At 48.0% G+C, this 14,071-nt stretch overlaps 1 protein-coding gene across 1 annotated transcript in view; it reads left to right on the top strand.

The window, feature by feature from the left end:
- The first annotated feature begins 883 nt into the window (after positions 1-883).
- Positions 884-14,071, top strand: part of DERL1 (derlin 1) — a 39,218-nt gene continuing 26,030 nt past the window's right edge. The window contains exon 1 of the mRNA XM_068237980.1: positions 884-1,168. Coding sequence (XP_068094081.1) covers positions 1,016-1,168 — 153 coding nt within the window. The 5' untranslated portion in view covers positions 884-1,015. The remainder of the gene's footprint in view (positions 1,169-14,071) is intronic.

Raw genomic sequence — 14,071 nt, 5'->3', positions numbered from 1 at the left:
CTCCAACCAGTGCCTCTCACATTTGACTCGCTGGCCAGTGAGTCACATAATAGGAATCAAGTGACTTGCTGGTAACATGTCAGCGAGGCACAAGTGAGAGATGCTGGTTGGAGGGACAGATGCACAGCAGCAGCTGATGGAGACAGAGGGGAAGAGGAAGCTTCTACGCTGGCGACTAGCAGAGATGTGAGTGAACGACAGCTGCTATTCAACTTCCTCTGCTTGCAACTCTGAAATGCTGCTCGAGTCCATAGCCACCCACTACAACACCAACTTGCACAGAGAGCAGTGCTGACACTGCACAGGATGCTGGCAGAAGACTACTGCGAATAGGCGATTGCCTGATCTCCATGCACTGCAGCATTTGCACACTTGAAAATGTTGCACTTGTATAGCCTGTTGCCCACCCGCCCTTGCTCCTTTGGTGCCCTAGGCCATGGCCTAGGCGGCCTTGGCCTAAATCCGGCCCTGGGTGTTTGCTGAACTTGTATCCTTGAGTAGTTCCTTCTTTGTAGAGGATAGCAGGCATACCCCTGGAAAAAAATTGTCTTGCCCAGTTATGATTTTTTTTATTTTATTTTTAAACTTTGTCTTCTAGTGCCAGGTACATTACTCTACACCTATAAATGCAATGTAAACAAATTACTTATAGGTCAGATTTCTTAGAAATCTGAGCCACATGGAAGATGCTACTCTGCTCGCAGGTTCCCTGTTCCTTCTATGCAGACGTGCCAGTGTGACATCACAGCCCACTGGTGTCACATGATTTATATAAACAACTGATTAGCTCCAGTCACGTGGTGACACTGCATCTGGCTCCGCCCCTCGGTTTACGCGCACCGCGTAACACGCCCTCCTTCCTTTAGGTAGCTGCCTGAGGAGGGTGGGGCCATCGGATGACAGCGCGGAGGGGCGGAGCCGTGCTATCCGCCGCGGCCGAATTCGGATTGGCCACGTCAGTGCGGACACGTGACGTCGCGTAGAGGCCGCAGGTGCCGGGCCCGGTGTGTCCGCCATGTCCGACCTCGGGGACTGGTTCCGCAGCATCCCGCTCATCACCCGCTACTGGTTCAGCGCGTCCATCGCCGTGCCTCTGCTGGGGAAGCTGGGCCTCATCTCCCCGGTCTACCTCATCCTGTGGCCCGACTACTTCCTGCACAAGTTCCAGGTATTCATGTACGAGAGTCACCCGTGTGCGCCCCGTGCCTCATCCAACGGCTTCCTACACCAGTATCAGGCGGTACTCCCAGCACAGGGAATACCCCACCTTACTCACTGCATATGTGCTGCTGCCCATTACCCACTGTACAGCCATCACAGGGGGGAATCCCTGCTTGCTACTGCTGGTAACACTGACACCCTGCCCTGTCACCGGTGCCCCCCGACACCCTGATGCAGGTTCCCCCGACGCCCTGCGCTGTCCCTGGTGCCCCCCGACGCCCTGCGCTGTCACCGGTGATCCCAACACCCTGATGCAGGTTCCCCTCGACACCCTGCGCTGTCACCGGTGCCCCCCGACACCCTGCGCTGTCCCAGGGACTGTGACACCCTGTAACTGGGCAAACTGACACCTTGCTCTGTCACTGGGAACGCCCGGTGCCCTATCACCAAGAACCCTGCCACCCTGCGCTGTCACAGGGAACCCTGCCACCCTGCGCTGTCACAGGGAACGCTGCCACTGGGCACCCCGACACCTGCCCTGTCACTGGGCCCTATCACCAAGAACCCTGACCGGAGCAGTGCTTTTTAGCGCTGCTAGATTTGGGCGCAGCCGGCGCCTCCATAGACTTCAATAGGAATCACTCCTATTGAAGCGCTCAGTGAGTAACGTCGGCTCCTTCAGAAGACGGAGCCGAGGTTGCTTAAAAACATAATAATTCGGCCTCCAGCAATCGCTGGAAGCCGAATTATTTCATTCCCCCACTATCCATGGCGGCCTGGAGGGGGAATAGTAATTAAATCAGCCCGGACTTGTGCAGAAGCAGGATCAGCCATATACCGCTGTATCCTGCGCCCAAGTCTACCGGCGCCAATTTCAAATGTACTCACCCTGTCACCAGGGACTGTGACACCCTGCCACCGGACACCCTGCGTTGTCACGGGGAACCATGACACCCTGTCACCAGGGACTGTGACACCATGCCACCGGGCACCCCGACACCCTGCCCTGTCACTGGGAACCCCCAATGCCCTATCACCGAAAGCAAAGGAGGACACGGCACTCAGGAGCTGTAATCAGTGCAGACGATATCACAACATGTTTAGGGCGGAAGAGGATAATTAGGCAAACCTGATGACGCAAGACTGCGAAACCGCTTGGGAAGGAGACAGGTGGCACCTTTTATACTGTTTTACTGGTTGTGGACCAGCATACAAGCGCAAAATTGTCTCGGGGTTCCCATTGCTTGGGCCCCGTATGTAAGTTTTATTGAATTTTATTCATTTTTTTTATGGCTATGTGCTATGGTTTTTAATAAACGGGTTACACTTAGATCTACCGTTTATTTGCATGCTTTATTGGCGTTGATCTTCCGGATGGTGTGCCTGAACTAATATAAGGATTTTTGGAAATCTTGGACCATGGGCGGCTCCTTGTCCCCTTTTACCACTGAAAGCGAGACCTACAACCTTATAACGTGGGTTGTCAGCAGTTGGTAAGCTCCCTCTAGTCCTTTGGATGACGGTCTACCACTTGGATATAAGAATTGAATGACCACTTTGGTGAAATATGCTTGATTGTGAAACAGTGGTTTCACTTATGATCTGCGTTGACTTTTTAATAGTTTGTGTGTGGACTTTTGGACTTGTCTTTTCTCAGCAGCGATCGAACTATTAATCCCCTTGGCGCTGATTTTCTGTCTTTGATGATAGACACTTGCTCACCAAAATTTAGCTGGGTGGGACACCCGACTAAAAGAGCCTGGAGAGAACGCTGATTGACTCCCAAAGCTGATCAGCGCCATGCAAAGCTCCAGTTCAGACCCTCCTAACTCCAGTCTCCATTTAATAACTATGGTAAAGTCATATTTATCATTCATCGCTAATTCCGACCAGCCTAGGGCCAATGTGGGATAAAAAAAAAGAATAATCTTAAACACGTGTCAAACTTTGGCCCGCAGCACCATAAAATTTGGCCCGCCAGTGCTTTTATAATTAACATTGATTTTGGCCCGCGGCCATGCTCCTGGCTCCGCCCCCTCTTGCTCATGTTTTCTTGCATTTTTTTTGTGGTCGGGAGGCTTGCGCTGCCCTCCCTCCTGTACTAGTGATAGAGCGTGGCTACGCTCTATCACTCCTTTGCTCCGCCCCTGGATGCGTCTGGAGGATGGGCTCTCTTCCTCCTTGGCCGCTGCTCCATTACCTCCTGGAGTCGGCGGCCCGTCCTGCACTGAAGTCCGCCGGACATGCAGCACAGGAATCAGCTGTGACGGGATGACAGCAGAGCGGCTCCGTTATATTAGGTGTGTATACAGGAAGTACTTCCTGTATACGCAATGTTATCTGGGGAGCCGCTCTTCTGTCTTATGGCCCATACTCACGGGCTACAATTGTCGCCGCAACACGCGGCGCGCGCGTGTTGCGGCGACAGGTCGCCCGTGAGTATGCGGCGTTGCACGGGCGCGCACCCCGAACTGTCGCCCGTCGCTGATGTCGCCAGGCAATTGAAAGTTTCAATCGCATGGCGACAGTTGCCGCCGCAACTCCGCCGCAAGTGAGTACGCGGACTAGTGACAGCAACCTCCATTGAAGTATATGGAGCTTCCAGCGGGGGGAGGAGGAACGTCGGCGACAGCTTCCGTCGCGCTGCTGGTCCCTCTTCCGCGTGTGTACGCGGAGGGACCTGGCAACGAGCTGTCGCTGGTCTGTCGCCCACATGCTCACGTGTGCTGGCGACAGGCCACTTTTGCAGCCCGTGAGTATGGGCCATTAGCGTCACTGCTGATACCTGTACTGCATGCCGCGCCACCAGGCATGCAGCGAAAAGGATCGGGGGAGCGGACTTCAATGCGCAGTGTTCTCCCCAGGCTCTTTTAGCCGGGTGCTCCACCCGGCCAGATTTGGTGACCACCCGACTGTCATTGGCTCACCTCCTCACCACCTCCTATGCTGTAAGCAGTTGCCCTGCATTTTCATCTCTACCCACCCGGCTGCTTTTTCATGCCACCCGGCTACTATTTCATGCCACCCGGCTGGAAAATAATTCTGGGGAGAACACTGATGCAGGATGGGCCTCCGACTCCAGGAGGTAATGGAGCGGCGGCTGTGGAAGGAGGTGGATGCTAATTACTGGGCACCTACCTAGCTAACCTATACTGGGCACCTACCTAGCTAACCTGTACTGGGCACCTACCTAGCTAACCTGTACTGGGCACCTACCTAGCTAACCTGTACTGGGCACCTACCTAGCTAACCTGTACTGGGCACCTACCTAGCTAACCTATACTGGGAGCATTTACCTAGCTAACCTATACTGGGAGCATTTACCTAGCTAACCTATACTGGGAGCATTTACCTAGCTAACCTATACTGGGAGCATTTACCTAGCTAACCTATATTAAAGGCATTTACCTAGCTAACTATACTGGGCACCTACCTAGCTAACCTACACTGGTGGCATTTACCCAGGGCTGTGGAGTCGGAGTCGTGGAGTCGGACGCAGGAATCTCTTATATATACTAAATAACATCTATGCTGTAAGAATAAAGCCTGATGTGTAGCTGTGTCACTATTAGAGATGGTCAATGAGATGGAAATAATTCTGCATTGATGCTGATTTATTCAAATGTATGCACTCTTTTTGCTGATGAAATCAAATAATTTGATATGTTGTTAAAATTTGGTTTGGTGACTACAAATTAAAGGGTAACTGAGACGGATGAAAAGTAAAGTTTTATACATACTTATTCCAGCCCCCTTCAGGCTAATCAGTCCCTCGCTGTCCTCCACCACCCGGATCTTCTGCTACGAGTCCTGGTAATTCAGCCAGTCAGCGATGTCCGGCCGCATGCCGCTCCCACAGCCAGGAACATTCTGCACCTGCGCAATAGTGCTGCGCAGGTGTAGTACGCTCCTGGCGGCGGAGTGTGTGCATACGCACTACGCCCGACTGGCTCAAGTACCTGGACCCATAGCAGAAGATCCAGGTGGTGGAGGAGGACAGCGAGGGACTGATTAGCCTGAATGGGGCTGAAGGAAGCCCCAGGTATGTATAAAACTTTAATTTCATCTGTCTCAGGTTTACTTTGTTACACAGTAGTACTATACTCTACATATGCACTCCCCACAGAGCTGCAGGGAATCCACTGAGAATGCTGTGCACATTGAATACAGAGGTGTTGTCTGTTTACAATCTCCTCATTCCCCTGCAGAGTACCTGCACATCATTCTTACATGTACCCACACTTACATTGCCTAGGGCCTGATAGATGTTCTTTGTTCCGGTTTGTACCTTTTACGAGTACTCTTACCAAGGACTAGTTTTAGTCTAAAGGGAATAAATATAGTAGTCTACATATCCTTCTCACTTCAGTTGTCTTGTAAAATTCCTAAGCGTTGGCAGTTAAGAGATGAATTTCATGTTACATACTTTCAATCAACAAAATTGTAATATGCAAATTAGAGGAGTCGGAGTCGAGGAGTCGGAGTCGGTGGAATCCTAAACTGAGGAGTCGGAGTCGGTGGATTTTTGGACCGACTCCACAGCCCTGCATTTACCTAGCTAACCTATACTGTGAGCATTTACCTAGCTAACCTATACTGGGGGCACTTACCTAACTAACCTATACTGAGTGTACCTATGCCTGACTAACCTATACTGGGCACCTACCTAGCTAACTATACTGGGAGCATTTACCTAGCTAACCTATACACTGAGTGTACCTATGCCTGACTAACGTATACTGGGTGCACCTATGCCTGTCTACCTACCTACCTACTTATACTAAGGGTTTTTTATCCCCCCCCCCCCACAGTGGCTATAGCATGCAGTGCAAATTGTCAGGTGCTGTGCGATCATTCCAAATGGGGGAGGGGGTTAAATATGACTGTTGTCCCTCGACCTTGTATAAGTTTTTTATTTCGGCCCTCTGTCTATTTGAGTTTGACACCCCTGATCTAACAGTATGTTTTAGAGATGTGTGAAGAAAGCGGGGGCAACACAGAGACTTAATACAGGCAATGTCCTCACTGTGATTTGAACCCGTGGCTCTAGTATTGAAAGGTGAAAGCCTACAACTTAGCCACCGTGTGGCCCCTGAAAGTAAAAAATATTGCTTGATATGATCATGATTTTGAATGCTAGCTGGCAAGGTTTCCTCCATACAGACTTATATGATGGCCTCTGCTTAGTGACATATACTTGTGCCAGGGAAGGGAGAAAGAAGCAGCAGGGATACAAATGCCATTGTGGCTGATTGCAGAAGATTATAATTTATTTTATTATTTAGTATTTATATAGCGCTGACATCTTCCGCAGCGCTGTACAGAGTATATTGTCTTGTCACTTAACTGTCCCTCAGAGGAGCTCACAATCTAATCCTTGCCATAGTCCTATGTCTATGTATGTATCGTAGTCTAGGGCCAGTTTTTAGGGGGAAGCCAATTAATTTATCTGTATGTTTTTGGGATGTGGGAGGAAATCAGAGTGACTGGAGGAAACCCAAACAGAACTGGGGACCCAGTGCTGCAAGGCGAGAGTGCTAGCCACTAGCTAAGCCACTGTGCTGGAGGGGAGCCTTTGCAGATATGAGACTGAATGAGTAATTGTTTTGGGCAATAGTTTTTCTTGTTGTCTGGATGGGTCTTTAGATGGGCCGATGTCACTTCTGCATTTTAATTTGTCTTCTGCCTCTGATGAAAACTGTGGGTACCATCATTTGCTCCATAATCTCTCATCTTTATCACCTCTGATCAGGGCTGTGGAGTCGGAGCAATTTTGGGTACCTGGAGTCGGTGGTTTCATAAACTGAGGAGTGAGTCGGGTGATATTTGAACTGACTCCACAGCCCTGCCTCTAATAATCTACTCACGTTAGAAAAAGGCGTTGCAGAGAAATCTTTGGCCATTGATACTCTAGTGAGAGATTTTCTTAGATTGCATCAGCTGGGAAACTCTGAACTCACCAAGAATCCCACATGAACATGCTTTGTATTTTACAACTAAAGTTTTTAATAAGCAAAGACTCAGATACCTTGGTGCATAAAACTGAGTGCTAGTCTACTTTAGGGGACCCAGCAGGAAACCTCATAGGGAACAGTTCTCCTATCACAGCACGCACTTTCAGCACAAAGCGTTGTGATTGGCTGAATAGTGTGGGTGTTGTTTGCTACAACCTATTGGAAACCTAGCAGTTTAAGAGGGCGCTTTCCGTCCAATGACATTAGCTGAATTTCCTTTTGAGGTTTTCTGTTGGGTCCCCTAAAGTAGACTGAGCCTAAAAGTCCCCATAAATGTTTAGATTGCCACCCAATGTGGCAAACAGATCGATCCCTCGATGCTGCACACTATTGAAAATTCTCGAGCATTGAAGAATTTCCGAGGTGAAATTCCTTAAAGAGAATCTGTATTGTTAAAATCGCACAAAAGTAAACATACCAGTGCATTAGGGGACATCTCCTATTACCCTCTGTCACAATTTCGCCGCTCCTCGCCGCATTAAAAGTGGTTAAAAACAGTTTTAAAAAGTTTGTTTATAAACAAGCAAAATGGCCACCAAAACAGGAAGTAGGTTGATGTACAGTATGTCCACACATAGAAAATACATCCATACACAAGCAGGCTGTATACAGCCTTCCTTTTTAATCTCAAGAGATCATTTGTGTGTTTCTTTCCCCCTGCAGTTCTCATGCACTGAAGTTTCAGGCTGCTCATTTCTTCCTGCAAACAGCTTTGCCCTTGTCTGTAATTCTTCAGTATGTGAAAGCCCAGCCAGCTCAGAGGATGATTTATCCAGCTTGTAAAAGAGAAGAGAGAAGCTGCCCTAATCTAAATAATACACAAGGCAGTGTGCATAGAGGGGCCTGGAAGGGGGAAGTTCATAGCAGAACCACAACACTGAAGAACTTAGCAGCCTTCCAGACACAGGCTGACAAGTCTGACAGGGGAAAGATACATTGATTTATTACAGAGACTGTGACAGTAGAAAGTGCTGCAGTAAGCCAGAGCACATTAGAATAGCTTTTGGAACTTGTAGGATGATAAAAAACAGGATGCAATTTTTGTTACGGAGTCTCTTTAAGTTAACTGTTCTTTAGTAATTCGGCCCGATTCCCTCCACACCCCCCCTTGGGTCGGGAACTATGACAAGAAAGCAGTATTTTCTGCACATGCGCAGTTCTGGCCTTCCACTGTATGTGTAGTTTTATACTCCAGGATGCTGTGGCACGCATGCGCTCACAATGCTGGAAACGGGGCCAAAGGCTCCTGGAGGATCGAACTGCGCATGCAGGGGAAGGCCAGAACTGCACATGTGCAGAAAATACTGCTTCCATGTCAAAGTTCACGGCCCAAAGGGGGTCGGGGCTTAGCCCAGGACGAATTACTAAAGAACAGTGGTGCGTGGCAGGACACAGTCCTCATGGTAATATTCTGGAGGCCAGTGTATGTATGTTAACTTAAGGTAAATCACCTCAGAACTCCTTTAACCAGCTGGGCGGTATGGACGAGCTCAGCTCGTCCATTACCGCCGGAGGCTGCCGCTCAGGCCCTGCTGGGCCGATTTTAATAAGATAAAAAGGAGCACACGCAGCCGGCACTTTGCCAGCCGCGTGTGCTACCTGATAGCCGCGTGCAGCGGCGAAAGGGAGTCGTGTCCCCCCCCCCCCCCCCCCCCCCCCAGCAGCCCGAGCCCAGCGCAGCCGGACCAAACAGTTCCGGCCAGCGCTAAGGGCTGGATCGGAGGCGGCTGACGTCAGGCGGCCTTTCTTGTTACTTCTGATCGCCTGAGGCGATCAGAAGTACGCATTAGGAGCGCCCTCTAGTGGGCTTTCATGCAGCCAACTTTCAGTTGGCTGCATGCAATAGTTTTTTTATTTAAAAAAAAAAAACAACGTCCGGTTGCCAGCCTGGCGATCTTAATAGAACGCCAGGCTGGTTAAAGTGAACCTGAGGTGAGAGGAATATGGAGACTGACATGTTTGTTTCTTTTTAAAGAATGCACATTGCCTGGCAGCCTGTCCTCTGCCTCTAAAACTTTAGGCCATAGACCCTGAACAAGCATGCAGGTCTGAGGTCTGACAAATCTGGCAAGATTAGCTGCATGCTTGTTTCAGGTGTGTGATTTAGACCCTACTGACCAGAAACAACAAGGGTAGGAGCGGCACACCTTTCCGTCTTCACAGATAGGGTGCTGAGTCCTGGATGCTAAGCAAACATCCAATACTTGTAAATAAGGTTGAAGAGTGGGCTCGCACACCAGCTTCTCAGTAGAGCAAGAGAGTCGTTTATTAATCCATCATATGTCAAATACACAGCATGACAATTGTTTCGGGGCCACTGTGGGTCCCCTTCATCAGATAAGTGCAGACAAACGGTTTGTCTGCACATATCTGATGAAGGGGACCCACAGTGGCCCCGAAACAATTGTCATGCTGTGTATTTGACATATGATGGATTAATAAACGACTCTCTTGCTCTACTGAGAAGCTGGTGTGCGAGCCCACTCTTCAACCTTATCTACTGACCAGAAAGATCAGCAGGATGGCAGGCAACTGGCATTGTTTCAAACAGGGCATTAGAGTCGAGGAGTCGTTGGTTTCATAAACTGAGGAGTCGGAATTGGAGTCGGATGATTTTTGTACCGACTCCACAGCCCTGGTTTAAAAGAAAATAAATATAACAGCTTCCATAGGTCTCACATCTCTGGTTTCTTTTAAGCAGGCCATACACTCATCAATATCTCCTGTCGATATATACTTGATTCAGTCACTCTGATTGAATCAGAGAGAAATTGGTGCTGCGTTGGACTTGCTCAGTCGAGCGATTTCCATCTGGAATTGTGGTCAGTCTGGGCTGCTAGCAGCGCTCAATTTGGCGACTGACGCGAAGGAACTTTTCCCCACAATCCTTCAGGGCAAAGGTGAGACGTAGCTCCTCCCAGGAACAGACAGCACTTCCCCTATAAAAAAGTCACATGGTTAGTCCACCCTCAGTGCTGTTTGTTCCTGCGTCCAGGCAGGTCGGCATCTCCCCTTTGGGTGAAGCCTGTGTGCTGGGCTGCAGGTGGATCTCTCTGGGTGGCTGAGACTGTGGTACTGAGGCAGTCTGGCCATGCGCCCCAGGCTGGAGCTTTCCTGGGGTTTGCCTACCTTTCTCTCCCGCTTCCAGGGAGAGCAAGAGTGGAAGGCGTGGGTTCCCCTTGGCGGCCTTGCGGCGGAGTGAGCAGGACGGAGGTAAGCCGACGGCCATGTGCAGCGTGGAGCGCATTGCGGCCATTAGGACGCTTGGCCGCGTCCGGATGCGTACGTTCCGGCGGGTATGCCGAAAGTAACAATTTGTAGTGCCGGCTCATTACTCTCTCTGCAGCTTCCGGGCCGCCACTCATCCATTCGCGGCAGGCCAGGTATGTTTCAAGGGGAAGCTGCGCGGGCCTGTAGCACTGTTGCTCAGAGAGAGTTTGTCCTGCGCTGGATGTGTCAGCTGGAAGCATGTCAGACGCTGAGAGGATTGAGAGCAACCAGGCCGCCCAAAAGGTGAGATAATGGTTTCTCTTTCTGGGCTGATTGTGCTATATGTGTGAGCAGAGTTACATGCCTTGTTGTGTTGTTGTTTATGCCAATACTAAGGCTTCTGCTAAATCTGCTGCTGCTGCAGATAAGCATAGGCATCCTCCTAATGATAAAACATGCCCTTTGTGCAATTTTTATGTTGCCCTATGCAAAAACTGTCAGTTGTGCATACAGAGGGTTGTAGGGGAGGAGCCGGGTCACTCTGTTCAGGATACATTGAATCCTTTAGAGAGGTGATTAATGCTTCATTGGAATCAATTAAGTCCTCATTATTGAATGCTAATCCATCCACTTCTCAGGTTGCTGTATCTGGAGTATCTGTGACTGAAGTTGATAGTTTCAGACACTAGAGAAATAGAATCTGAATCTGTTTCAAAGTTTAAATTCTGTATTGAGGATGTGGTAGCTGTTTTGTTTATTCATAATCAATTATACAAAGCTGAAGGATCCACTTAATTAAAAGGTGGATGTTTATTTGAAAAGGTCTTGGGAGGCTAGTGCGGCTATGTTTAGGCTGGCTTTTACCTCTACATGTGTAGCCACAACTTTGGAGCTGTGGATTAATCAGCTCAAAGCTAACATACTGGCTGGTGCACCTGTTTTGCAATTGTTTAATTCTATTGCTATTTTCATTTAAACTGCTGCATATTTATCAGATGCTTCTGCTGAAGCAATTAGGTTTACTGCCAGGTCCATTGCTCTGTTTCTATTAGAGCCTTGTGGCTTAAAATATGGGATGGTAATATCTCATCCAAAAACAGGCTGTGTGGTGTCCCTTTTTCAGGTGAATTGTTGTTTGGTCCAGAACTGGATTCAGCTTTGGAAAAAACATTGAATAAAAATAAAGTTTTGCTTAAGAAACAGAAGACTGTGGTAGCAATATTTTTCGTAAGGCAGGAGGTGGACTTTTGACAAGTCCAGGAAAGGGGGCTTTAAGTCTAAAGCTCTAGAGTCCCAGTCAGAATCCCAATGACTCGTGTCAGGCGGTGGGGGGAAGGCTAAGATACTTTCTCTTAGGTGGGCAAAAGTGTCAAAAAATCCATTTATTCGCTAGACAATAATGTTTGGTTTCCAAATAGTTTGCCCTTCCTCCACCATCAAGATTTGTGATCTCAAAGGCCCTAAGAGATCCCACTCTGGTTCCAGAGATTTTGAGCATATTGCAGAACATGCTAAGACAGAATTATTATTATTATTATTATTATTGATTTATAAAGCGCCAACATATTCCGTGGAGCTGTACAAGGTAATGGAATTCATCCTGTGCCTGATTCTGCACCTAACAAACCTGAGTCGGTTTATGAAAAATTTTCGGATGGAATCAGTAAGGGAGTTATTGTTTCCAGAGGCCTTTATGGCATCTCTGGATCTAAGAGATGCATATTGGCATATGCCGATTCACCAAAAATCACAAAAATTCTTAAGTTTTGCAGTGAGAATAAATGGGATGGTAGAACACTACCAGTTTGTTTGCCTCCTGTTTGGGATCACTTCTGCCCCAAGAATGTTCACAAAAATTCTGGGAGAAGCATTAATTCCGTTAAGGGAACAATCGATTTTAATCATTCCGTATTTAGACGACTTGCTTATTCTAGGAAGTTCAGCAAAACAGCTGAAAATCCATTTGAATCTGGTATCGGAACATCTCCGATCCCTAGGTTGGATCATCAACCTGGAGAAGTCCTCTCTAATTCCAAGTCAGAGAACTCAGTTTCTTGGCATGCTAGTGGATTCAGTAAAACAGATGATTTTCCTTCCTCCCAAGAAGATTCTGAAGATGTTTGGCAGTGAAATCATTACAAGGGGAAGACAAAGTTTCCCTAAGAACGATTTTGTCGGTGTTTGGGTTAATGTCATCCACGATGGTGGCAGTTCCCTGGGCATTAGCGCATATCAGGAAGATACAGAGGTTCCTCCTAGAAAATTGGGACGGTCGTCCACAAACATTAGATTTCAAAGTCAAAATCCCTCAAACTGTGTGTCTCTGCAATGGTGGTTGGAGGAATCCTACCTTATGAAGGGCAGGCCTTGGAAGGGGCCTGTAGACAACGTAATAACTACGGATGCAAGCGCCTGGGGCTGAGGAGCTCATATAGCTCACAGAGCCTTTCAGGGGAAATGGACAAAATCAGTCTCAAAGGTTATCCAATTGAAAGGAATTAACAATAGTAAGGCTGGCTTTATTTCAGGTGCAATCGATACTGTTGCAGTCCAATGTTCTGATCCAGTCGAACAACGTTATGGCAGTAGCGTTTATCAACAAACAGAGGCACGCGATTCCTGTTGTTGCAGGAGGAAGCAGAGGACATCTTGTCTTGGGCAGAAAAGAATGTGTCATCCTTGAGAGCTGTTCATCTCAAGGGAACACTCAATATACATGCAGACAAACTGAACAGAAGCAGGATTCTGTCATCAGAATGGTCTCTAAACAGGGAGGTGTTTTCGCAGACATCATAAAACGATGGGGAACACCGTCAATCGATCTGTTTGCAACAGAAGACAATACCCAGATTCAGACTTTTTTTTTTTCTCTCAATCCAAGAGATCAAAGCAGGGGGGTGAATGCATTCATTCAAGAGTAGAACTTTCCACTTCTGTATGCATTTCCTCCTCTCAATTTGATTCCCGCGGTCATCAGCAAATGGGGAGGTTGTCAAAATTGGATGATTTTGATAGCACTTTGGTGACCGAGAAGGAGCTGGTTTTCAGCTCTCAGGTTAGCATCAGAAGACCCTTGGAGACTTCCTTGCAGGCCGGATCTACTGCTACAAGGGAACCTGTGGCATCCGCATCCAGGAAAATTGAATCTGTTAGTCTGGATCTTAAATTAGCCTTACTCAAAAAGTTGGGAGTATCTGAGAAGGCAGCCTCTACATTTGTTACTAGCTGTAAGGAAGTTACTAGGAGGATCTATCTGAAATACTGGAATACTTTCCATCTTTGGTTATCTGGCTCTAAGTTTGATAGCTTGTCAGTCCCAGCAGTCCTGGTTTCTCCAGGACGGTTGGGATAAAAATATTTGTGAGTACGCTTAAGGTGCAGATTGCTACCTTATCTGCTTTTTCAGGTATCCCCTTGTCTTCCTCTCCAATACTGAGATTTCGGAAGGCTCTATCTAGGAAACTGCCAGTTTACAAGCCATACGTTTCTCCTTGGGATTTATCGTTAGTATTAGAGGGGCTGTCCAAAGGTCCTTTTGAGCCGCTAGGGGACAGTTCTTTTAAATTTCTTACATTAAAGATGGTATTTTTAGTAGCCATCACTACAGCCAGAAGGGTTAGTGAGCTACAGGCCTTGTCTATGAAAAGTCCTTATTTTCAGGATAGGTTAGTATTACAGACGGATCC

The sequence above is a fragment of the Hyperolius riggenbachi genome, chromosome 5 (genome assembly GCF_040937935.1).
Source record: "Hyperolius riggenbachi isolate aHypRig1 chromosome 5, aHypRig1.pri, whole genome shotgun sequence".
Classification (NCBI taxonomy): Eukaryota; Metazoa; Chordata; class Amphibia; order Anura; family Hyperoliidae; genus Hyperolius; species Hyperolius riggenbachi.
This window is presented reverse-complemented; position numbering and strand designations above follow the sequence as displayed.